Raw genomic sequence first — 24,540 nt, forward strand, 5'->3', positions numbered from 1 at the left:
CCGTGCAAGCAACTTCACCTCTGAACACAGAGGATCCTTCGCTCGGCGCTGCCGCCATTCACAGAATGCCTTCTATTTCTAATTTTACTCTTTTCCTTTTTTATTTTGTCTCTTCTTTACAGTATTTTTTATTATTATTATTATTGCTATGTCTTCTCTGGATGAGGTGGAGATCATAACACCCCCAGTCCTCATATTCTTTGAAAAAAAATACAAGGTGTACTGTGAACGGGGCAGCTCAGAATGAGTGACCCACTGTGTTCAGTGGGCACTTGGCACAGGATTTATTATTTATTAAAAATAGTTTTTTTTTATAATAGACAGTGATTTTGTTTTATATGTAATTAAGTATTTGTACAGTGTGTGTGTGTATGTGTGTGTGTGTGTGTATATATATATATAATATATATATATATATATATATATATATATTGTGTGTGTATATTATATAGATATATAGATATATATAAAATTATAAATTTCTCAAATTTTTTTATTATTTTTTTACATTTCATTTTTATTGTATTTTATTTTACCTTAATTATTAGAAGTATATTAATTTCCTATTCTTAAAATCCTCTTTCTACATGTGTCATTCACATTTTATTCATTTGTTTCCAAGCTGCGCTAGGGCCCTGAGCATGTCCCATACTCTGCCAAGTCCCACCTTCTCTCCCCTCGCCCTTTCTCTTTTCCTCTAAATGTAATCTTTTATTTTTCCTGCACACAAGAATACTAGAAAATACATGACGTTTCATCCAAGGTTTGATAGTCCAGGTAGTAGACCCTAAATGTGCTTTTCTGTGTCTCTCTCACTTTTAGGAAAACTCCCAGTCCCCTCCCCCCCCTCCTCCCCCCTCCGCCTGAAGCCCCGCTTTCCACGTTAACAAAAATTCCTTTCTAACCAGGGGCTTGGCAGTCAATGAAGGGAAGTAGAACATCTCACTGAGGACTGCAGTCATCTCCATCTCCAGCCATGATCTTCAGCAGCCTCCTAGTCTGGATCCAAGTCCTGATTTTGTGCGTTTCCTGCGACTCCGGACCTCTGGAAGACGTGGTCATAGATCGTTATGATGTCCCCAAGATCTGTCCCAGAGAAGTGCAGATGGGTGACTTTGTCCGCTACCATTACAATGGCACCTTGAAAGACGGGCTGAAGTTTGATGCCAGGTAAGACACTCTTTGTATTAAGTGGATTGCATCTTTTGGGGCTTATTCTCATCACTTATGTTGTCATGTAGGGTTTCTCAGTGTAGTTTCAAAGCAAAGACAGGGCAATAAGCCTCCTTTCCCTTGTCAGTTTGTAGCACTGTACAAAAATCCTGCACAATGTACTTTAAAAAAATAATAATAATTCAGCGCATTGCATTGCGGCGCAAACCACCGCATCTCTGCTTTTAACTAGAAAACAAAAGTGCGATACAATGGGATCTGTGGTCTTCCAAGCACACATCAGCAGCCATGTGATTGGCTCTTATATTAGTTCACCTTCTCATTTTAGTCATCTAGAACTTTTCCCAGACGCCATCATACATAACGGTACAGTGCCGAGAATGTTCAGAGTTGGTTCCCCCAGGGGAGCAGAATTTGGCTTAGTAGTTCCCAACCTGGGAAAAAAAATGCAGTGGTGTGGCCCCCTGTTTTTAAATCTGGTCGGGGGAATGGTTGACAGGCAACTAGGACATGTCTTAGGGAATGGCAGGGAATGGGTGGTCCTGCAGGATATCTGTCCAATAGGATCCAGAGAGCAGGACACGTGTGCAAGACCACGCAGGTGCCATTAACTAAGGCCTACTTGGGAGTCCTTGCCCCAACACTGCCACTCCAGACTTGGCCCAATACCCTTCTACTCAGGGTCTCTCTGGCCGTGAATCTACTACTGCATCCTCCATAACCCAAACATCCATCATGGAGCCTAGCTCTCAACCCACAGCAACCCTGAAACCCCTGAGATGCCCCAAATCCAGGGTCACAGGCCACACTCCAAAAAGGCTCTAAGATAATATTGGACACACCACTGAAGTATAGTAAACACTAAAGAGCACTTTTAGCTACCTGGGAGACCTCACTCTAGCACCCCCACACCAGACTTAGCCTGACCACCTCTATTCAAGGTCTCGTAGAGCACGTAGTATACTAGTGGCCAATCTACATCCTCTGTGACCCAGACATCCATCATGGGGGGATGCCTAGCTCCTTAACCCACAGAAAACCTAGAGAAGCCCCAGAGTCACAGGCCACACTCCAAAAAGACCCTAAGCTAATATTGGGCACACTCCAAAGAGCACTTTCAGCTACCTGGGTGTCCTGGCGCTGACCCACCTCCACTCAGGGTCTCCCCAGCCACAAGTCTACTTTGTGCTCCATTTGTATCCTCCATGGCCCAGACACCCATCATGGAGGGCCGCCTAGCTCTCCAACCTAGCACAGCAACCCCCGAAACCCTAAAGGAGCCCCCAGATTCAGAGTCGCGGGTGCTAAGATGATATTGGACACACCACTGCAATATAATACACCCCAAAGGGCCTCCCAGCTTCCCTCCTTCATATCACTGATATAGATATGACTTTTAGCCATTTTAAGCCCCTCCCAATATTGGCTCCATGTGGTCAAATCCAGGTTTTGGTGCATTACTGGAGCCTCCTCCCCAAGATGATCTTACAGAGATCTTTCAGCAAGCTGGACATTTTTGAAATAAACTGAATTTATATGCATCAGAATACAAGTTCTCTAAATTGATCGTGGCAAACACTGCTAAAATATATTGCATACTGTGCTGACTTTAGGGGTTGCCATAAAATCTAACTGTACAATCAACCTTAAGGTGACCATACTTTGTACAATTTACCATCAATTATGTACAGCCTGCCAGATTAAGTACAAATGCACAAAAGGTTGGTTAGGCCTGTCCCTATATTGTATAGCCTTGGTAAAGCTCAAGGAGATTTGTACAATCAAATTGTAATATGTATGCTGAAATTTAAGCAGAAAATTAGGCTTATCTCTGTTAGACTGAGCAATGGATTGGGATTTATTCCTTCTATCTTCTTGGGACAACGTTGTAATGTGAGGCCTGTGTTTGGTTTGTATAAAGGAAGACTGCAGATGTGGGAAAACTTGTGTTATACTTTGGCAACCAAGGCCCCTCCAGCTGCTATTGCACTACAAGGCCCAGCATGTCATATAATGGGCAGCATCCTTTTAAATAGCAGTCTAGTGGCCTGCATTGACAGTATGGCATTGGCCAGAAGCTCTAGGAGGTCTGTGGGATGGTGGCCTATATCATATGGCCTAGTTGGGTAGCTTTGCCAGAAGCTCTGTGGGCTGGTGGCCTATGTCCTTTGGCCCCCATAGAAGTTAGGTAGGTTTGCCAGAAGCTCTAGGACAGTGATGGCGAACCTTGGCACCCCAGATGTTTTGGAACTACATTTCCCATGATGCTCCTGCACTTTGCAGTGTATTGGAGCATCATGGGAAATGTAGTTCCAAAACATCTGGGGTGCCAAGGTTCGCCATCACTGCTCTAGGAGGTCTGTGGGATGGTGGCTTATGTCTTGTTCCTCCATAGAATCACTTCCGAAACTGGCCATATGTGGCCTTATTTTGATGTGCCCCCCCCCCCCCCCCCCCTACTTCTTTAAGCTGTCCACACACTATGCAATGTCCTTTTAGACCTACCAACAAGTATGTAGTGTGAAGGACTTCCTCATTGGAGATAAATTGTATGGATTGTTTGGGTAGGTCCTTACATTGGCCACCTTTTAAGCTGACCACACTGTACAATCTGATCCACTTTAGACCTTCCAACAACCATATAATATAAGGGCCTGTGTGGTTGGATGTAAACAATGGATTGTTTAGGTTTGTCATTATTATACATATGGAACAGAGATCTTGCAATAAGATTGCAGTGTGCGTGAGTATCCTTAGATTTGCCAAAACTATGTAACATGACGACCTACTTCCATTGGATACAAGTTGAATGCTACATACGTGTTTGCAGATCCATTCATGTTACAATTTGAATCTACCATCTCTTGAACCCTTTTCAGGGCAAGTGAGCCGACCCTTTAAAAGTTTATGGCCAGAGTCTTTACATGGGGTTCCCGGTCATGTGATCACTGCGATTTGGCTGTTGGTGACCATGTGATCAGGAGCCCACCCCACTGGCTCATAAATGGTGACCATCCTGTCAAGCAGGCGCTTTTACCACATCGTTACTGGTAGATCTAAGGGAGATTGTACAACCAGAATTAAATGATTCTGATTGACCCAATTGGAAAATTAAATCCTTAGAAAATTCAATAAGATCATCCTCGAACATTCCCTTCAATCGTATTTTCTCCTGGACAGATCAACAGTCCCATTTGTATATTAAGTTGTTCCATGTATGGCCACCAGAAATCTCATAAAGATTGTACAATCAGATCGTATTGTGTGTGTGTGGCCAGGGTAAAGCAGGTCACACACTACAACTGGATGATACAATGTCCTTTAGGCACACTATACAATCTGATCGTACAATCAGCTTTAGCTCTACCAAAATGATATAGTAGGAGGACCTACCTCTTCCATCCAATCGAATCGTATCCAATCGGGCAGGCCCTTGCACTGTATACTTGGTAGATTTCCTGGAGATTGTACATGTATGGGGAGCTTTCCATCTACCAACAAGTATATAGTGCAAGGGCCTGCCTCATAGGATACAAATTGAATGGATTGTGTTGGTTTGGCCTTATGATAGTTTTAGTCAACCTTTTGTACAATGTTCCTAATCTGATTGTATAGTGTATGTTCCGCTTTAGAATGTGAGGGCCTATCGAAAAAAAAAATCAATTCGACTTCCAATCAGGTGCAACCACTACTTGGTTGTTGGAAGATTTAGGAGATGGTACAATCTGATTGTACAATGTATGGCCATCTTTAGTGTTGCATTGCGGAATGCAGTGGTTATCGGTAGAATATATCCTGCGCAGTATTGCATCTGATACGTTTAGCATGTTCCATGGAGTGTTTTTCTTGCTGCTCCTCCCCCCATCTGTATATGGAGGCCAGGGGTAGTACACAGCTGGGGGGGCGCTGGGGGGGAGCCGGCCAGCTTCTATTTGTAGACGTGGCTGAGCCAAGCTGTGCCTGCAGCACAAAGAAGACCACATAAGTCTTTACAGCGCTATCCCTCTTCACCCCACTAGGGGGCTCGATCACACAATCACAGGGAAACCTAAAGGAGAGTTGAAAAACACACAAGGAAGTGGGTTTTGATCCATAGTTGGAAGATATAATAAAGTCCCATCCACACTATCAGATTTTCTGCTGATTTTTCTTCAGATTTACCAAAACCATGTAGTGCAAGGGCCTGCCTGATTGCATACAAATTGTAACTCCTAAGGTTTGACCTCATATTATATGGCTTTGGTAAATCAGAAGGGGAAAAAATCTGCTGAAAATCTGATAGTGTGTATGGGGCTTAAGTTATTGATCGCATGTCTCCATGCAACCTCAAACTCTGATCAATCCAAATATGATCGCATGACCAATCGGCTCAGTTTGATCTAATCCAGGGGTCTCCAGACTTTCTAAACAAAGGGCCAGTTTGCCGTCCTTCAGAGTTTACAGAGGCTGGAATGTGGCCAGTGGGAGTAGAAAATGTCCTGGCGTCCGCAACAATGCCCCATTATTGTTTTTTGTGAGAGGAATAGTACCCCATCGTCGGTGTCAGCGGGAGGAATATTGCACCATTATTGTCAGTGGGAGGAATAGTGCTTCGTCAGTCATTGGATTTAGCAGGAAGAATAGTGCCCCGTCGTTGGTTTCAGTGGGAGGAATAATGCCCCGAGGGCAAGCAAAGGACCGAATCTTACCCCCGGGCCACGGTTTGGCGACCATTGAGCTAATCCGATGTAAATGAAACCGAAGGTAAGTTATGGCTATTTGACATTTCTATCGTTTTGACAGTTGGATGTTACAATTGAAGCGTGTATTGCGTTCGTAATTTTTGTTTCAGGGTTTTTTCCCTTTTTTGTTTTTCTTGGTGATCCTCGAAACACACTTCCTGTCATAGAGTAACAATACTAACTCACGTGTACACGTAGAGGAGCAACATTTTCACCCAAGGGCAGGACTACAGCACTCCTCCCCGTCCTCCTTATTCACAACATAGAGGAGAGATCTTCTTTAAGCCGGCCATAGGTGGCTCAAAAGTTGTCCGACTCCTGCTGCATCAGCCAGAATTCAAGCCATGAGTGACCCTGCAAGCATCACCCTGGTCAACGAAAGTCATTTTAAAATATCGACTGAGCTGAAAAATGATTAGTTTATCCTATCAAATTCAGCCACTGTTTAGCAGCACTATTATATTGTAGCAGGTGACAGCCATTCCAACAGATTCCCAGATTTACCCAAATTAAACCTTCCAATAGTTTCCTACCCTCCGTCAATTTGAGGTCCATGAGCTCCCTCACCAGAACTGGCATCTTTTCCACTTCTTCCAGGGTCGGGGTCTTCATCCATCTTTACGTTCAAGCCAAGATGACGTAACTCCTGCACATGTGCACGCCAGCTCGTTCATCCCGTCACTGAGGTGTGCCAAGAATATACACCAAGCCCCACGTTTTCTCCTTGGGTTGATTGTTTTTCATTCATATAGAACAGGGTGAATCAGAAAAATACCACATTATGGCCACTAGATGGAGCCAACAATTAAAGGAATGACTTATTTGCTATGATGATCCGCTATATCTAGTGGCCATAATGCTGTATTTTCCTGATTCACTCTATAAAGAACATTTTACTTGTAGAGATATATTAGCCCAATAATGTTCACCTTTGTCCCATTTGCAAAGAACAAATGTACATGCAGTTTCACAGGTATATATATATATATATATATATATATATATATATATATATATATATATATATATATATATATATATATATATATATATATATATATATATATATATATATATATATATATATATTCTCTATCTATCTTCTTTTTTTTGTTTTTTTGTTTTTTTTATTCCCTTTTTTTCTTATAAATAAACTGGTTATTTTCTTACATATTATAAAGTGAAAACCCCAGGTAAAAAGGTAAAACACAAATATTATAATTGTTTTAGCTGCCAAAGGATTTGATCTTCTACCCAGTGATCTGGGTAGCCCACCGGGTCCTTGACCTCCACTGAGGCAGGAACAGCACCCCTTGGTCAAGAACACACCCCACAACTTGGCATTGGACAAAGAAGGAGCAGCAGTGCCAAGAGAAGGTGACCCCTCTGCTCTCTCCTGCTTTCAACGTGTTTGCTGTCAGCACATGATCATGCAGCAAAGGACTCCTCTAATTACGGCTATAGGTGGACACCATGGGCACATTAAATTGTCTATATTGGTCCTTTCCCCCCTAGGATGGTGCCTTCTTGCATATGCCCCAGCATGCTCTTCTAGGTATATGATCTCCATAGTAATGAAGTACGCTGGGAATACCAGAGTTAGGAGTGGTAAGCATGTATTAACATGAATGAATAAGAAATTTTTGTATCTCCCAGGACATGTTCAGATCTGTACTAGTCACAGTGACTAATTTTTTGAATATAAAACTTCCAGCCTGAGGGCCTCTTACGATGATAACCTCTTCAGTGACCTCAGGATTCCTGTGGATGGACAAACCTCACACTGGTCAGAGACCTCATTCAGGACCTTTGATAGCAGTACACAATTTTGCATTATATCATATCTCTACCTCATCCAATTAAAGAATCTCCTACCTGTCCAGGCCCAAGCTTTTGGGACACAATTGTCCTCCCGTTTGTTTTTTGTTGGCTTTTCTTCATGGAAACAGAGATTTTAGCTTGATACTAATATTTGAACGAATATTCGTACAAATATTAGTTTGAAAATCTACTAGCGTATGGCCAACTTTAGGACTGCACAAAACCCCGCATTGCTATGCTAATTTGTGATAACTACAGATAATGTTTATCGTCTCCGTTTGTGGTTGCAACCGAAATCCGCCTGAAAAATAAATATCCGATTTCTCTAATTCTTCTGTCTCTGAACTCCACAGCTATGACAGAGGGCTTGCAGTCGCTGGATATGTTGGCATTGGGCGTCTCATCACCGGTTTGGACAGAGGGATTCTGGGTATGTGCGTGAACGAAAGGAGAAAATTAATTGTACCGCCACATCTGGGTTATGGCAGCATCGGAGTGCGTAAGTACAATACCTCATGTTCACCATGCAATCTTGTCAATGCTCAATTCACAAAGCTTTAACACAAGGGTAAGGATCGTAACGTTTGCCCGTGTGACTAGAATTTTCAAATCGCATTGGGCAAAGTTTTAAATATTTAATACTTTTTTATGAGAAAATTTTTCCGGTGTGATAACTTTGTGAATTTTTGTGAAAACTTTTATCTGTTATATATTTGTGTGTGTTGTGTGTGTTGTGTGTGTGTGTTTGTTTGTTTTTTTTTTTTTTTAAAGTCAAGCTTTGCACTGCCTCCCTAGAGTTTCTGTTGGTCTTTTTAATGTGATAGAGTACCTGACTGACCAATAGGTGGGAGGGCTGGAGCCAAGGTCAACTTGAACAGGAAATTTACATATAGCGTTGACTTCCTTTTTATTACTTGATCTATCAATTTGTATTCGCCATTCGTGTCCAATATGAGGAGATTTCCTATCCAGACTGCCATTGCTTGGGCAACCAACTCTGAGACTTAGACTGGGGACATGAAAGGTTTTTCAGTCTCTTTGGCTTGTAGTGTAAAGTAACGAGAGTTAAAATTGAAGCGCCACACCACTGCTAAGAGGTCCATATATAACTTTATTCCATTAAAGGTCAGGGGTATGATTTAAAAAGTAGCCAAACAAGTTTCAAGTGCCCCCTTCATTTGGGCTTGACTGGCAACAAAGTGAACAAACCAGAAGTGAACTGAACCTACAAGGGTAATGTAGTACCATTGTACGTCCAGTTGACTTTGTTGCCAGACGAACCCTGATGAACCCTTAGACCCCCCGAAACGCACTGGCTACTTTTTGAATCGTACCCCTGACCTTTAATGGAGTAAAGCGATATGTGGACTTCTTGGTAGTGGTGTGGTGCTTGAATTTCAACTCCTTTTATAATCGTAGACATGGTGTTCATTTGTTGCTTACAGTGCAATTACCATAACAATGTTTTAATATGGACCAGATATGTAGACTTATGGAATTGCCCCAAATGTTTTATAATTATGAGAAATCTGTCCTTCTCTTTTCTAGCTGGGATGATCCCTGCGGATGCCACACTCTACTTTGACATCATCCTGGTGGATGTCTGGAATAAGAAAGATGAAGTTCATATCACAACTCTAGAAAAACCCAGCAACTGTAACAGGACTGTGCAGGACTCTGATTTTGTCAGATATCATTATAACGGAACTCTGCTGGATGGAACCTACTTTGATTCAAGGTAATAAGACCGAATGATGCAAGCACTTTGGATTATTATACTTATGCGTTTTTATAAACCTATATGTTTACGAACTATATGAATGATACATTGGTTTATGGTACTGAAAAGCTGAAGTTAGATGGTGCTTGACATTGCGTTTTGGGTTCCGATAACAAACAAGAGAGTAAGTGAGATCTTTAGCTGGACAGCTGCAGATTCTTACACTCAAGCTGCGGGTGACCCTATTGGCACCACCCTGTTCACCAAAGGTTGGTTTTAAAACTGAAGGAAATGTATTAGCAAACAGTTAACAGATACAGTCACTGTTCAGGTATTTAGACAGCTATGAGTGCTGGGGCTATCAGAATACAGTAGCTGGCAGTACAGGTTTACACTGTTAGATGGATGATTCTATTTACATCATATTTTTGTAGTGCTGAATGAGAGAAATTTAAATCTATACGGTTAGCCTTAATACCCCTAGACCGCTGAAGCTGACCCTAACACTTTAACCCATCAACCTTCCTACTCCTGAGGTCCAAGTCTTTTAACCCTGAATTAACCTTTGTTTATTACCTTTTAAATAAAGTATATGTAAACCCAATCACAAAAATCTCATGTAAGCATTAGCATGTTTTTTATTATTATTTTTATTTTTAACCCTGCAGAGTAAAAGCTGAATTGAGTAGCCATAGTTACCGTTAAGGGCCTTTTAATACAGGCTGTGTGATCAGGCTCCTAAGTTTATGAGCAGGCAGATGCAGGGCTGGGACAAGGGGTGGGCAAAAGGGCGGCTGCCTTGGGCACTGTGGTATCATGTCAGGTGGGGGGGGGGGGGGATTTGTGTTAGGAGGGAGGATTAGAGGGTGGCAGGGGATAAGAACTGTTCTAGGAGGTGGGGGGGGGGGGGGGGTGGTGCTTAGCTTCGATTAGATTAAGGGTATACTCAACTCAATACTGAAAGTTGCAATCAAGGGTTACCACTTTGCCCCTTAGGGCTTCTGGTTTTTAAGCCAAGGGAAGTAAATACCAGGTAGGTTCCCCGCTGTGTGGCATAGTCGGATCACTGTGGATAATACCAGACCCTGAATGGATTCGAAGGTACCTGTCCTTAAGATGCCACTGTGGCCGGTCATGTGTCCACATAGCCCCTGTAGGGGAGGATCCATGTATAGAAATCAGCAAAAATGTCATGTGACTGGCTGCCCTGGCATCCTAAAACAGCAGATTGCACAATGTTCTATGCTTTTCATTGGTATGGTGGGCAAGTGAGCCCAAGGTAAACAATCTGACTGTAGCACCATGTTATTGGATTGCAGTCCAGAGAGTTATTTATTTATTTTTCCGTTGCCTATATTTACTTTTTTTTTTTTTATGAAAAAAGTGTAAAAAACACTTGAATAATATCATGTTTTCTCTTCATTTTTAGTTACAGTCGTTCTAGCACATATGACACGTACGTTGGATCTGGTTGGCTGATTAAAGGCATGGATCAAGGCCTAGTGGGCATGTGTGCTGGAGAGTTGAGGAAAGTCATCGTCCCGCCATTTTTGGCTTACGCAGAAAAAGGATATGGTAATTGCAAAGTTCCAGAGACAGAAATGCTTAATGTGGTTGTAAACCCTCACATATACCCAGTGAAGTGACTGGCCTCAGGTGATACAGAGAGATGAAACAAATCCTTCTACATAAGGTGTACCTGTTTATCTCCAGTTTTCTTTCCTCTACAGAATTTATTAGGCTTGTCTGAGCTGTCAGGGGAAAAAAAGGGGACTGAGAGATGAACTTGCACTCTGCAGAACTCCATCAGGAGAGCTCTGAGAGCTGATTGGAGGGAAGAAACAGCCCCCCCCCCTTCACGTAGCACACAGAGCTGAGGCTGTCAATCACAGGCTGTGAGCTGAAGCTCCTTCCCCATCACTTTTTCTTAGTTCAGGAAAACATGTCAGAAGTGATTCATAATAGTGCTCTGGATTGAGACAAGTACACCCTATAGAGGGATATGCTTTGTTCATGCTTTACGTCTGAGGTTTAGTGTGGAACTAAACCCTCCAATATTTCACACCCAAGGAACCTGCCATCTTAGCCTCTATTTGATCTGCAGTTGCCATGGTGCTGCACATGTGATCAGTAATGACACCAGCCATTAAATGGCTTGACAGTTTTGTTGAGAACATAAGCAACTGTGACAGTTTACATCCAAGGCATGTCAGGAATGATAAGGTTTTGAGAAATGGTTAATTTGATGGGTTTAGTTCCACTTTCATTCTATTTTCATATGAATACTATCTACCGGTAATTGTTTTGTAGCTGCATTAGTGAGCCTATATATCTAAACAACAGGATAGAGTGGGTAAAGGGCTGACCTAATCAATGTATTCTTGCATCACCTTCATTGTCCAATCCGCAGGATGGGGTGTATTCTTGACCAGACTGTGCTGCTACTGTTAGAATGGAGGGCCAGGACCTGGCTGTGCTGTCTGGTAGGGGCACCTGGATCAGAAGAATTGGCTAAACGGAATTACTAAACCTTTGAAAGGCTAAACTGTTCCCATGAATGTGTTCCAACTGTATATTTTTTTAACTCTTTGGCTAGAGATCAATATGAATAGGGTTACTAGCTAAAGATTGCTCTAAGATGAATTAGAAATCTTGCAACATCAGTTTATTTTCTTTTTCCAGGAACAGTCATACCGCCACATGCCTCTCTGGTCTTTCACGTCCTTCTGATTGACCTTCACAATCCAAAAGACGGGATCACCGTACAGAACCAAATCATCCCCCAGCCGTGTAAGCGCAAGGCAGTTACGGGAGACTTCGTCCGCTACCATTATAATGGCACCCTTATGGATGGAACATTCTTTGATTCCAGGTAGATCTGTCATATATGGAAAGACTATGTGAAGACAAAAAATTGGATCGCACTGATACAATGTGCAAATTGCTTTATTGGTGTTTCAGGTTACTGTAAGCAGCACAGGAACACAGCATGGACCATAGGTCTGAAATATTACTATGTGTAATTTGTCTTAAAATTAACCATAATCATGTAGTGCAGGGGTAGGCAACCCACCAACCACAGGCTGTCAGCAGAAAACCTACAGGAAGGGGCGGAGACGAGACCAATCACCCTGCACAAGGAGAGAAGGCAGCAGTGACCATTACAGGAAGCTCCTGCACAGAGGCAGATTTTTCACACTGGATTAGCGTAGCTTGTATGATTGTGTAAAATTCCACAAAGGCTTACAAAAAAAACAGTAAAATGGCAACATGAGATTAGGCCTCGCCATGCTGTAACTGTGTGATGGGGCCCCATAGCAAAATCATTAAGGGTCCCCTGTCTCTTTAATCCCCAACTCGAAGGCCATCTCTCTAGACATGCAGGCTTCTGTGTCTCTTCATAATAGTCTTCGAAAGTTTCCCAGAGTATATATGTATGGAAACACTATTGCCACCTATATAAAGCACTATGTTGGCTACACAGTGCTGGGCCACATACCAGTTGCATGGTCTACTATAGCTTTAAATAATGACCAAATGACTTGTCAAATGCAGGATATATCCCTAACAAATGTGTGTTGTGTTCCGCACAGCTACTCAAGAAACACAACCTACAACACATACATCGGAATGGGCTACATTATTGCAGGCATGGACTCTGGCCTGCAGGGCGTTTGTGTAGGAGAGTGGAGGAGAATAATCATCCCACCACATCTGGGCTATGGAGAGAATGGAGCAGGTAAGTGACTTTTTTAAATAAATAATCCTGTCTGAAGGGTCACCAGAATGATCTGCTATTTCTAATGGCATTTATAGTTAAAGCGGTAGTACATTCTCTAGTTAAATTTTGTGCCTATTATTATAAGTCTTACTATAAATATCGGGCCAAAAATTCACAGTTTAGGAGACATTCACAGTGATGTCATTGCGCATGCATAGGACACACTGAGAAGAAAAAATAGCACAGCCATAAAAAAAATCAAACCCTTCCCTACCCAAGACCAAGAAAAACATTTTAACTCCTTGAAGGAGATTACCTTGTCCTCATTTCCTCTTCCTAGTGGCAGATGGGCATCTTAAGGTTGGCAAGCCATTGCTTCATAAATTTTCTAAACTGTCTCTTCCAGTTTGAATAATTGATCTCTGGCCAACAACCCATTCAATCAATGGGTAGCCACATGGGGAAGTAAATTTTGATTGCTAGTTAACCTGTGAAAACCAATCACAGTGGTCGCATAACCCAAATGCCTGCCTCTGCCTCCCGGCTTTTAGAACTCTTAAAGAGGCGGTTGGGTGTGCAAGGGTTAAGATATGATTACGTACGTAAGTTATCAATCACATCTTTCCTTCCACCATGTAGTCTTAGTTTGCTGATCAATGCAAAACAATCAATATTCCACCCTGGCTGATCATCCCGAATCCAATCGAAATTGAGTCCAAATTGGAAGTCAAGTTATGGGTGCTTGTGGATTTGATTGCTTTGCACATCGAACAGATAAAAAAAAAAAATCGAAGCATGTATGGCCACCATCAAGGGCTCAAATATAAAAAATTGTGTGTGTGTTTTTTTTTTTTTTTTGTTGTTTTTTTAAAACATGGTGTAAACTCAAATTTCCCTTCAAGTAATTATTTTTATTAACTTTAAAGGAAAAAGCATTCCTGGATCTGCTGTGTTGATATTTGACGTCCATGTGCTAGATTTTCACAATCCCAAAGACTCTGTGGAAATAGAGGTGACCTATAAACCAGAGGTGTGCAACGTTACTTCCAAAAAGGGTGATTTTATTCAGTATCACTACAACTGCTCTCTGATGGATGGAACTCAGATCTTCTCCTCGTAAGTACAGCATACCTCCTGCTAACTACCCGCTAATAGGTGAACTTGGTTCAGAAGATCTTAGATGCTAATAAATTACTTTTGTGTGGCAGGTATGACTTTGAAGCCCCCCAACAGATCAACCTTGGTGCAAACAAAGTAATAGATGGTCTGGAGTTGGGTCTGACAGGCATGTGTGTTGGGGAGAAAAGATCCCTCATTGTTCCCCCACATCTGGGCCATGGAGAAAGTGGAGGTGAGTGTGATATCCAGGTATAAGACAAGGGATTAAAACAGGTTGTATACATATACATACACACATATATAATATATTTTATTACAATTTCAGGGGCATAACAGGGCCATGCTTCAGAGGGCCCATGTGGCTCTCTTCTCCCTCTTGGGTCTACACCTGGGTAGGAGGGGTGGCATATAGAGGAACCAGTGGCCTTTATTTTTCTTCATCCGCTGAAAGCCTGCTTCTCCTCTCCTCTCACCTAATCAGGCCCTTGTTTGCAACTCCTACCCAGAGACACTGCTGCTGTTTTCACCCCTTCCCTCTGCTGCCGGCTGCTGTAGGGGTTGTGTCACAATGGAGAGTGGGGAAAGGGCCAGTAAATGTAATAGTCCTTTCCTTTTTTAAATGGACACAATGAGTGATCGGTACTGATCTCTCCTGTGTCAATTTAGAAAAGCAAGCATAGTAAATGTTTACTATGCTTCTGTTTGTGAATGAACGGGCATCTCTGTACAGAGCTATTCCTGTCCATTCATTCTGTGCAGCAGAGACGGAGATTGAGGGCTGTTTCCTTTATCTCCTTTTTCTGTCTCAAATGTGAAACGTCAGACTGTTGTTTTAAGACTCCTGATATTTCACCAAAGCCTCCCAAAAGGGCTCCTGTTAAAAAAAAAAAAAAAAAAAAAAAAATCCGTAAAAAAGAAAAATTGGATAAATAATAAAATGATAAAAGGAGACATAAAAAAAACGACTGACACCAGAGTGTTGGAACTACCAGGGTTGCAAAGGTTGCACATACTACCGGGCTCTGGCGTTCTGCTAAAACTAAAGGCTGCAAAATCTGGTGCAGCTCTGCATAAAAACCAATTGGGTTCTAGGCTTTCTTGTCAAAGTTTAACTGCAAGTCTGCTTACCATGAAAGTCAGAAGTCTTTACTTGCATTTTTTCTGGTCACTTGCTCCAGCCACTGTTCAGCATGATAATGGGAATGGACATTGAGAAGGAGATGTCCATAAAGACAGCCAAGTTTCTTTTAAATGAGAAATAGTTATTGCACTGAGAACTCCCTCAGTGCCTCTCATACTTTACTTTTATCCCCTGACACCCGCTGCCATCCGATCCGATCCTGTCTGTCAAAAACAGGTGGTCCCATTCCCCATTTGTCTGGTGGATTGGATGGCAGTGGACAAGCAGTCCGTTTCCATCCAATTGCCCCATAGAGCAGAGCGGGACTGTGTCTGCTCCGCATTGTGGAGCAAGCCCCTGCTGAACAAGTGGATTCCGCTTAGCAGAGGAGCCTGTGTGAAAGGGGCCTTATAGGATTGCTTCTTGCTGTGCTGATTACATTTTTGTAGCTCTGAATTGCCCTCTTTACTGCTTAAATCAAACTGTCAACACACGGGTGGGCAGGTTGGGTTGGGGGCATTACTCCTGTTTTTTACTCCTTGATCTTTTACAGCCTTTTATATTTAATAAAATATATTTTCCTCCTCAATGAGAAGACTCTGTAGACTTTAATCATACGCCTTTTTAAATATACATAAAAAGTAATCTGAAGACCTGTTTTCCGGTCAGCATTGTTTGCCCGCATGAGCTCATAGTGTTTCCTGGATTATGCAGTTATGATCTGAGTAGCAGATGTTCCATTAATAAAAGCACCAGCCACAGTTGTTTGACTTCGTGGATCTGAATGTGCCTAGAAGAGGGAAATCTATTTTTTTTTATTTTTATTATATCTTTTCCACCTTTTTAATGTGACCTATAATCTGTACAACTCAGTTGTATAACAAACTGAAATCTTTTAGGTGGAGGGAGGTAGACATAAAAACTAAAAATATGGTTGCATAAGTGTGCATAATCTTAACCTAATACTAGCACTTTTTGGGTATGAGTCTATCAGCGTGGCACATCTTTATTTGGCAATATTTGCCCACTCTTCTTTGCAAAAACACTCCAAATCTGTCAGATTGCGAGGGCATCTCCCGTGCACAGCACTCAGATTTTCAATGGGATTCAGGTCTGGGCTCTGGCTGGGCCATTCCAAAACTTTAATCTTCTTCTGGTGAAGCCATGCCTTTGTTGATTTTTGGATGTATGCTTTGGGTCGTTGTCATGCTGAAAGATTAAGTTCCTCTTCGTGTTCAGCTTTCTAGCAGAAGCCTGAAGGTTTTGTGCCAATATTGACTGGTATTTGGAACTTTTCATAATTCCCTCTACCTTGATTAAAACCCCCGTGCCAGCCGAAGAAAAACCGCCCCAAAGCATGATGCTGCTACTGCAATGCTTCACAGCGGGTATGGTGTTCTTTTGGTGATGTGCAGTGTTTTTGCACCAAACATATCTTTTGGAATTATGGCCAAAAAGTTCAACCTTGGTCTCATCAGACCATAACCCGTTTTCCCACATGCTTTTATGAGACGTCATATGTGTTTTTGCAAAATTTATCCGGGCTTGGATGTTTTTTCTTTGTAAGAAAAGTCTTCTGTTTTGCCACTCTACCTCATAGCCCAGACATATGAAGAATACGGGAGATTGTTGTCACATGTACCACACAGCCTGTACTTGGCAGATATCCCTGCAGCTCCTTTAATGTTGCTGTAGGCCTCTTGGCGTCTTTTCATCAATTTTGAAGGGACGTCCAGTTCTTGGTAATCTCACTGTTTTATCTTCTCCACTTGATGATTACAGTTACATAGGTTGGACTTTTTTTAGACCTCACCTACTATGTGTGTGATTATATGTCAGTATTGCATTGTATATCCCTGTATGTTGCTGTCATTCAGGTGCTTATCTGATAGTTTTTTTAAACGATCCATGTCCCCTGCTGAGACCACCGCCTGTGGAAGGGAATTCCACATCCTTGGTGCTCTTACAGTAAAGAACCCTCTACGTAGTTTAGGGTTAAACCTCTTCTTTTTTTCTTATTTTAATGAGTGGCCACATGTCTTGTAACTCCCTTCTGCGAAAGTTTTATCCCTATTGTGGGGTCACCAGTATGTTATTTACAAATTGAAATCATAGCCCCTCTCAAGCGTATCTTCTCCAGACAGAATAAGTTCAGTGCTCGCAACCTTTCCTCATAACCAATATCTTCCAGACCCTTTATTAGCTTAGTTGCCCTTCTTTGTACTCACGCCATTTCCAGTACATCCTTCCTGAGGATTGGTGCCCAGAACCGGACCGCATACTCTAGGTGTGGCCGGACCAGAGTCTTGTAGATTGGGAGAATTTTTGTGTTTATCTCTGGAGTTAATCCCCTTTTTAATGCATGCCAATATTCTGTTTGCTTTGTTAGCATTAGCAGCAGCTTGGCATTATTGCATGCCATTGCTGCGCCCGTCATCTACTAGGACCCCCAGGTCCTATTTCCATCCTAGATTCCCCCAGAGGTTCATCCCCCCCCCCCAGTGTATAGATTGTATTCATATTTTTGCCACCCAAATGCATTATTTTAAATTTTTCTCCATTAAACCTCATTTGCCATGTAGTTGCCCACCTAATTTGTTCAGATCGTCTTGCAAGGTCTCCACATCCTGCGGAGAAGTTATTGCCCTGCTTAGCTTGGTATCATCTGCAAATACAGAAATTGAACTGTTTACCCCATCCTCCAGGTAGTTTATGAACAAAATAAACAGGATTGGTCCCAGCACAGAACCCTGGGGAACCCCACTACCCACCTCTGACCATTCCGACTACTCCCCATTTATCACCACCCTCTGCACTCGTTCTTGTAGCCAGTTTTCAATCCATGTACTCACCCTATGGTCCATAAATGGTACAGTAAATGTTTATGGGGAACTGTGTCAAATGCTTTTGCAAAATCCAGATACACCACATCTATGGGCCTTCCTTTATCTAGATGGCAGCTCACCTCCTCATAGAAGGTTAATAGATTGGTTTGGCAAGAACAATTCTTCATTAATCCATGCTGATTACTGCTAATGATACCGTTCTCGTTACTAAAATGTATTGTATATAGACTCTTTGTATCCCCGCCAAGAGCTTGCATACTATTTATGTTGGGTTAACTGGTCTATAATTCCCATGGATGTATTTTGGGCCCTTTTAAACATTGGTGCTACATTGGCTTGTCTCCAAGCACCTGGTACCATTCCAGTTAGTAGACTGTCAGTAAAAATTAGGAACAATAGTTAGGAGCAATTGCTTGACTGAGTTTCCCAAGTACCCTCAAATGCAAGCCATCTGGTCCTGGTGATTTATTAATGTTAAGTTTCCCAAGTCTAATTTTAATTCTGACCTCGGTTAACCATGGAGGTGCTTCCTGTGATGTGCAGTTTTGGTTCCTGAAGCCCCTGATTCCCTTCTCCTGACTGATGCCTTTTTAACCACTTCAGGACCGCCTCACGTTGATATACATCCTTACTTTGAAGGAGCTGCCATAACTCTGATGTCCTCTTGTTCTACCGGCAGTCTGCTTCAAGATAAAAGTGGTCTCTGCAGCAGATTCGCCGCAAGATCACTTTTATCGACTGTGAGAGAGGCCCCTCCGCTGCTTACCGTAGCCATCGGCGGAGGCAGTCGGGTCCTTCTGGCTGGGCACGGAGACAAGTGAGGGGAAGATGGCCCCCACCTGTCTCTATGACATTGCAGGACGAAAGCAATGTCAAAATGTCACTTTTATTTTTTTAATATCCCTAGGCTAATTTTCGCTGGCTATTCAAGGAAGGCCATTTTTCAAGGCTATTCTTATCTGTCATGTTGGAAATTGTCTTTTTACAAAGCTCCGTTTCCTGATACAAAATTTATACACAAATATGATTTAGAACGAGTGGCTCAACCTTGCATTGCTTTGTCAGAAGTTTCAATCAGAGACAGAATGTGTGAAAGCAAACCACTACTCCTGTGCTCTCTCATTAGAGGACACAGAGTGCTCTGTAAATCCTTTGTCATAGGTGAGCCCTGCATTAAATGTATTTCTAAAAAAAAAACAATGTACGACTGACCCAAAACAATTGTAGTTTCACTTTTTGTATGTTTACATTTACTTTTTCTTTGGAAACCTGTAAGATTTTGTGAGCATTTCTCTTCCACTTCTTTGTAGCTCGTGGAATTCCCCCCAGTGCTGTAATGAGGTTTGATGTAGAGTTATTCCACAGAGAAGAAGGGATCCCAGAGGGTTACCTGTTCATCTGGCTTGGAGACACTCCAGAAAACCTCTTTGAAATAATGGACTTGGACAAGAATGGTGAGGTTCCACTGGAAGAGGTGAGTGGCCAAAGATTTATCTTTTTTATCTATATAGCATATATTCATATTTTCAGAATACACCGACCATTTACATCTATTCAAGACCCTGCCAGAGCTTAAAATCCAACATCCTTAACACCGCTACTATATACAGACACAATAGCCAGTTTTGGATGGAATCCTAATTTTGAGAGGAAATCTAGAGAAGTGAGACAAGAACTAACAAACTCAATGCAGATTGGATTCCTGGTGGGAACTGAAGCCAGGAAACCAGTTCTGTACGAACTCGCTGTGCTGCAAGATTTTTTTTATTTTTTTATTTTTTTCGTAGGGAATAGAAGAACAAGCCTTATAGCATCTTTGCTCATTCCACACACCCATAAACTGGTCTAGCACTGGAGAAAGCATTAATGTTGTATTCAAAAAATGAACGTTCCCTATTGACATTATGTCCACAGAATAGCGTAGCGCATATAAAGTATGACATTTACAAGAAGGATGGTGTGGAATATAGAAAATACAGCACTGTTTATAGAGTCGAGTAGTGTTCATCATAGATGTGCGCAGCCTATTACAGTAGGGTGTGCACCCCAAAGTTCAAACACACATGCCTTTCTCTGCAGCCTCAGGTACACGGGACAGGGAATGAACGTGAAGTGCTCTGTGCTGATTGGCTTCCTGTTCATTCACAAACAGAAGCATAGTAAACATAGTTTACTATTTTTCAGTTAGAAATGGACACCGTGAGCGAGTGTGTTCATTTAGAAAAGGAAGTGGCCAGTAATTTACATATTTACTAGCCCCTTCCCCTGCTCTCCATCCTGAAACATCCCCTGCAGCAACTGGGAAGAGAGGAGGTAAGCCAGCAGCACTGCGGGGTGGGTGCGCATAGCCCGGGCAGTAGGGGGAATTGGCACTGCACATAGTACTTGGGGTGTGGCCAGGCACACCTAGAATGCCTATGGTGTTCAGTATAAGATACAGCACAGAATAGTATGGAGTTTTATAAAGTACAACACTGTGCACAGAGCAGGGTGGCATTCAGTATATTACATACAGCTCTGAATAGTGCGCAATATATAATGTACAGTATAAAGTACATCAGTGTTCAGAGCAGGGTAGCTTAAAGCGGGATTCCACCCTAAAGTGGAACCTCCGCTGATCGGAACCCCCCCCCCCCCCCCCTCCAGTGTCACAATTGACACCTTTCAGGGGGGAGGGGGGTGGAGATACCTGTCAAAGACAGGTATTTTCACCCACTTACGGGCATAGACTCCCACGGGAGTCTACGCCATTTCCTGCCCTGCCGCGCTGTCTGCTGGGACACACACGGGTCCCAGTGACAGCGCAGAGATTTCCGATTGCGCGGCTCGCGCATGCACAGTAGGGAACCGGGAAGTGAAGCCGATTCGCTTTACTTCCTGATTCCCTCACCTCGAATGGCGGCGGCAGCAGCCGAGGCCCGAGCGGTCGATCGGCCTCGGCTGCCGGCATCGCTGGAACCCGGGACAGGTGAGTGTCCATTTATTAAGTCAGCAGCTGTAGTATTTATAGCTGCTGGCTTTTAATATTTTTTTTTTGGGCGGAATCCCTCTTTAAGTATCTTATGTACAGCACAGCATAGTGTGCAACATTTATTGTACAGTATATTGATATTAACGTGTATATAAAGTACAAGTGTACTGTACAGAGAAGGGTAACATTGTGTGTTACATACAACAAGGAGTAGTGTGCGGCATATCATGTACAGCCTATTGTTGATGGAGTATATCAAGTACAACGCAGAGTAGCATTGAGTATTTTATGTACAGCACAGAATAAGGTGTATAGTATATACTACATTGTACAGGGAATAACGACAAAGAAATTCCTAGCTCAACTTACCAGCCAAACTGCAACAAACCGAATTTGTCCTGTCTAACAATTTACGTTAAAAACAGGTTTAGCTTGCACACATTTTGAAATGCGAGTGAGCTGCAGCAGTCACGGCACCCCAGTATTAATTTCAGTCCTAAATCTATACATTTTGAGAGCCTCCATAGTAGGAGCCAATATTATAATAATGGATAGATTGAGGACAGGTATGCCTGGAGGGAGCCCACTTCTCTTTAAAGACATGGGGGCGCACTGGACACCCAGCAAATAGCAGAGTGGCAGCAAAGTTGTTCAGTGCACCCTCTCACCAAATAACCAACGGTACAAACGGCAACTGCCCCAACCTATAACTGGCCTTAAAGAGGAAGTAAACCCTGATGGGTTTTACTTCTTCCTTTGCTCCCTGCAAATTAAAAGCATAATGGGCAAGTATGCATTGCATACAAGCCCATTATGTGACACTTACCTGCAAATGAAGCCGGCGCTGTCCCCTGTGTAGGCCTCATCCATCTTCGCCCCTCTTCCGTCCGGGGCCAAGTCAGTCATGGCACTTGCGAGTGACAAAGCGCATGCGCCGATTACATAACTACAAACAAAATATCTCCAAAACGGCACACGTTTAGGAGATGTTTCCACTACCTATAGGTAGGCCTTATCCTAAGCTTGGCTATAGGTAAAACTCTCACAAAAGGGTTTACAACCACTTTAACAGCAAGGTGCACATGGAAGAATGACGCATGTCAAACGACAACAAAGAAAAATTCCCAGCTCGACTTCCCAGTCAACCTGCAACAAACTGCACTGTCCTAACAGTTTATGTTAAAAACAGGGGATTAGTTTGCACACATTTGTAAATGCACGACTCTCAACAAGGTACCCCAGTATTCTCTGCAGTTCTAACTCTATGGATTTTGTGTGCCTCCATAGTAGGGATGCATATATAAAAATGGATAGATTGAGGACAAGTTTGCCTGGAGGGAGTCCACTCCTCCTTAAAGGTATATGGACGCACTGGATACCCAGCTGGTAAGTTGAGTTGGCCATTTTTTGGTGGTGTGTGACATTGTACAGGAAGGCTGGTGATGCATATATAAAATACAGCACTGTCTACACAGTGGTGTTTGGTATATAACTTATAGTGCAGGATCATGTGCAGCATACAATATACAGTAATATAAAAAGAGGAATGGTGTATACTAGTGGTTCTCAACCCCCTAAGAACCTCTGGAGAATCCCTGCCTTAAAGTGACCCTGTTAGGGGGTATACAGAGGCACTAACCTAATTAATAACTGGCTTGTACATCGCTGTCCAGCCCATTTGCTAAAACTTTGCATCGTAGCAAATGCCTAGTCAGCACTGGTCCTATTTCAAACCCTTGGGGGTGTGCAATCGGATCCCAGGAATCGGCAGGACAAGATAACACTTCTACTAGGGGGTATACAGAGGCACTAACCTAATTAATAACTGGCTTATACATTGCTGTCCAGCCCATTTGCTAAAACTTTGCATTGTAGCAAGTGCCTAGTCAGCACTGGTCCTATTTCAAACCCTTGGGGGTGTGCAATCAGATCCCAGGAATCGGCAGGGCAAGATGACATTTCTACTAACTTTTTTTTTTTTTTTTCCTTTTGCAGTTTTCCACCTTCTTACAGGCTCAGGTAAAAGAAGGGAAGGGCCGCTTCCTACCAGGAGTAGATCGGGAAAAGTCAATTTCTGACATGTTTGAACATCAAGACCGCAACACTGATGGGAAGATCACACCCGATGAGCTGAAACTGAAGTCAGAAGAAGAACGAGTTCATGAAGAACTGTAAAGGACATAGAGCTGAGCAAATTCAAGAGGCAGCCGGGAGATTTGAGGCCTATCTCCTGATGTCTTTCATTCTTGCTGGTGTGAAAAGCGATGTCTGCGGCTACTTTATCCCCTTTACAGAAAAGGCTTTAATATGTTGCTGGAATACCTGGCTGTAAGGGGACAACTTGGCAGCTATGCAGAGTAAAATCCAAAAATTATTTAATGAGCAAAATCATGGTAAAGTGACTCAGATGGACCCCGCATCCCGGCAAGAGGAAAATTCAAGCGGTTTCAAGTTTAAGTGCCAAAAGACAGTATTTTTTATTTTTTCCAAAGTAGCTAGTGAATACAGCACAGAGACTCATTTTCTCCCTTCACGTTTGATTTTTCCACAGCGACGTTGCACATAGCAAGCATCCGAAGAACATCTCCTTGACTATTTCCAAACGCTGATATTGTTTTCGAGAGGATGTAAATGTTGTTTTTTGCAATGGGAATTCAAGATTATTAAAGGGTCTTCAAGCCCATTTTTATTTTCAGTTGGTGGTATTTTTCTTTAAAGTTGAACTCAAGCTGTGCAATGAAAAAATGATAGTAATGTAATCCATGGCCCCCGTGATCTTCTACCCCGAGTTCTGGTTGTGACAGCTCATCTGCTGAAGCCACTCTGCTTGCCAGTCTGATCAGTTTTGCTGCCATCCCTCTCAGCCATGTCGGCACTATAATGCTGACTGCTGATACTCGTGCAAATGCTCTGATGCCTAATCTGATATCTGGGCAGTCAGAGGATGATCGGTGGGGGGCCGTTACACCAATCTCCCTGTATAGATTTCAATAAAGCAGCTGATGGCTGCTTCTCCTGCTACTCCCTCTTGTGGCTTTCAGCTGCTTTTATTGAAATCTATACAGGGAGATTGGTGTTTCTAACTGCCCCCACCGCCGCAGCGATCATCCCTGACTGTCCCCTGTGTCCTCCTCTGTGCTCCAAGGTCCCCTGCCACGTCCTTCTGTGCTCCTCCTGTATTGGCGAATACTTGAAAAAAAAAAAAAAAGTATTGGCACGTGTACTCGGCCTTAAAAAAAAAAAAAAAAAAAAAAAAAAAAAAAAGTGGTATCGGTGCAACCCTAATAATTACTGTCTGTGTTGAACCAGCTCCTTCAAAATTATTATG

The 24,540-nt window shown here is 42.6% G+C and overlaps 1 protein-coding gene across 1 annotated transcript; it reads left to right on the plus strand.

Moving 5' to 3' along the window:
• Positions 1–661: 661 nt before the first annotated feature.
• On the plus strand, positions 662–23,907 carry FKBP10 (FKBP prolyl isomerase 10). The gene is made up of 11 exons (XM_077459940.1): positions 662–777; positions 909–1,170; positions 8,069–8,214; positions 9,264–9,453; positions 10,865–11,010; positions 12,118–12,307; positions 13,029–13,174; positions 14,083–14,272; positions 14,365–14,507; positions 19,552–19,715; positions 23,208–23,907. Exons 2-11 carry the CDS (start codon positions 977–979, stop codon positions 23,385–23,387), a joined length of 1,689 nt encoding a protein of 562 aa, XP_077316066.1. The 5' UTR covers positions 662–777; positions 909–976; the 3' UTR covers positions 23,388–23,907.
• The last annotated feature ends 633 nt before the right edge of the window (positions 23,908–24,540 follow it).

Source organism: Lithobates pipiens, unplaced genomic scaffold (genome assembly GCF_037356315.1).
Source record: "Lithobates pipiens isolate NorthernLeopardFrog02 unplaced genomic scaffold, aLitPip1_a1.2 Scaffold_28, whole genome shotgun sequence".
Taxonomy (NCBI): domain Eukaryota; kingdom Metazoa; phylum Chordata; class Amphibia; order Anura; family Ranidae; genus Lithobates; species Lithobates pipiens.

Bases quoted from the DNA above. Each gene is read 5' to 3' on its own strand.
- FKBP10 (XM_077459940.1), top strand. From the start codon at position 977: ATGATCTTCAGCAGCCTCCTAGTCTGGATCCAAGTCCTGATTTTGTGC. The intron at 9,454-10,864 runs GTAATAAGACCG...CTTCATTTTTAG, and splicing joins GGAACCTACTTTGATTCAAG to TTACAGTCGTTCTAGCACAT. The intron at 11,011-12,117 runs GTAATTGCAAAG...TTCTTTTTCCAG, and splicing joins TTACGCAGAAAAAGGATATG to GAACAGTCATACCGCCACAT.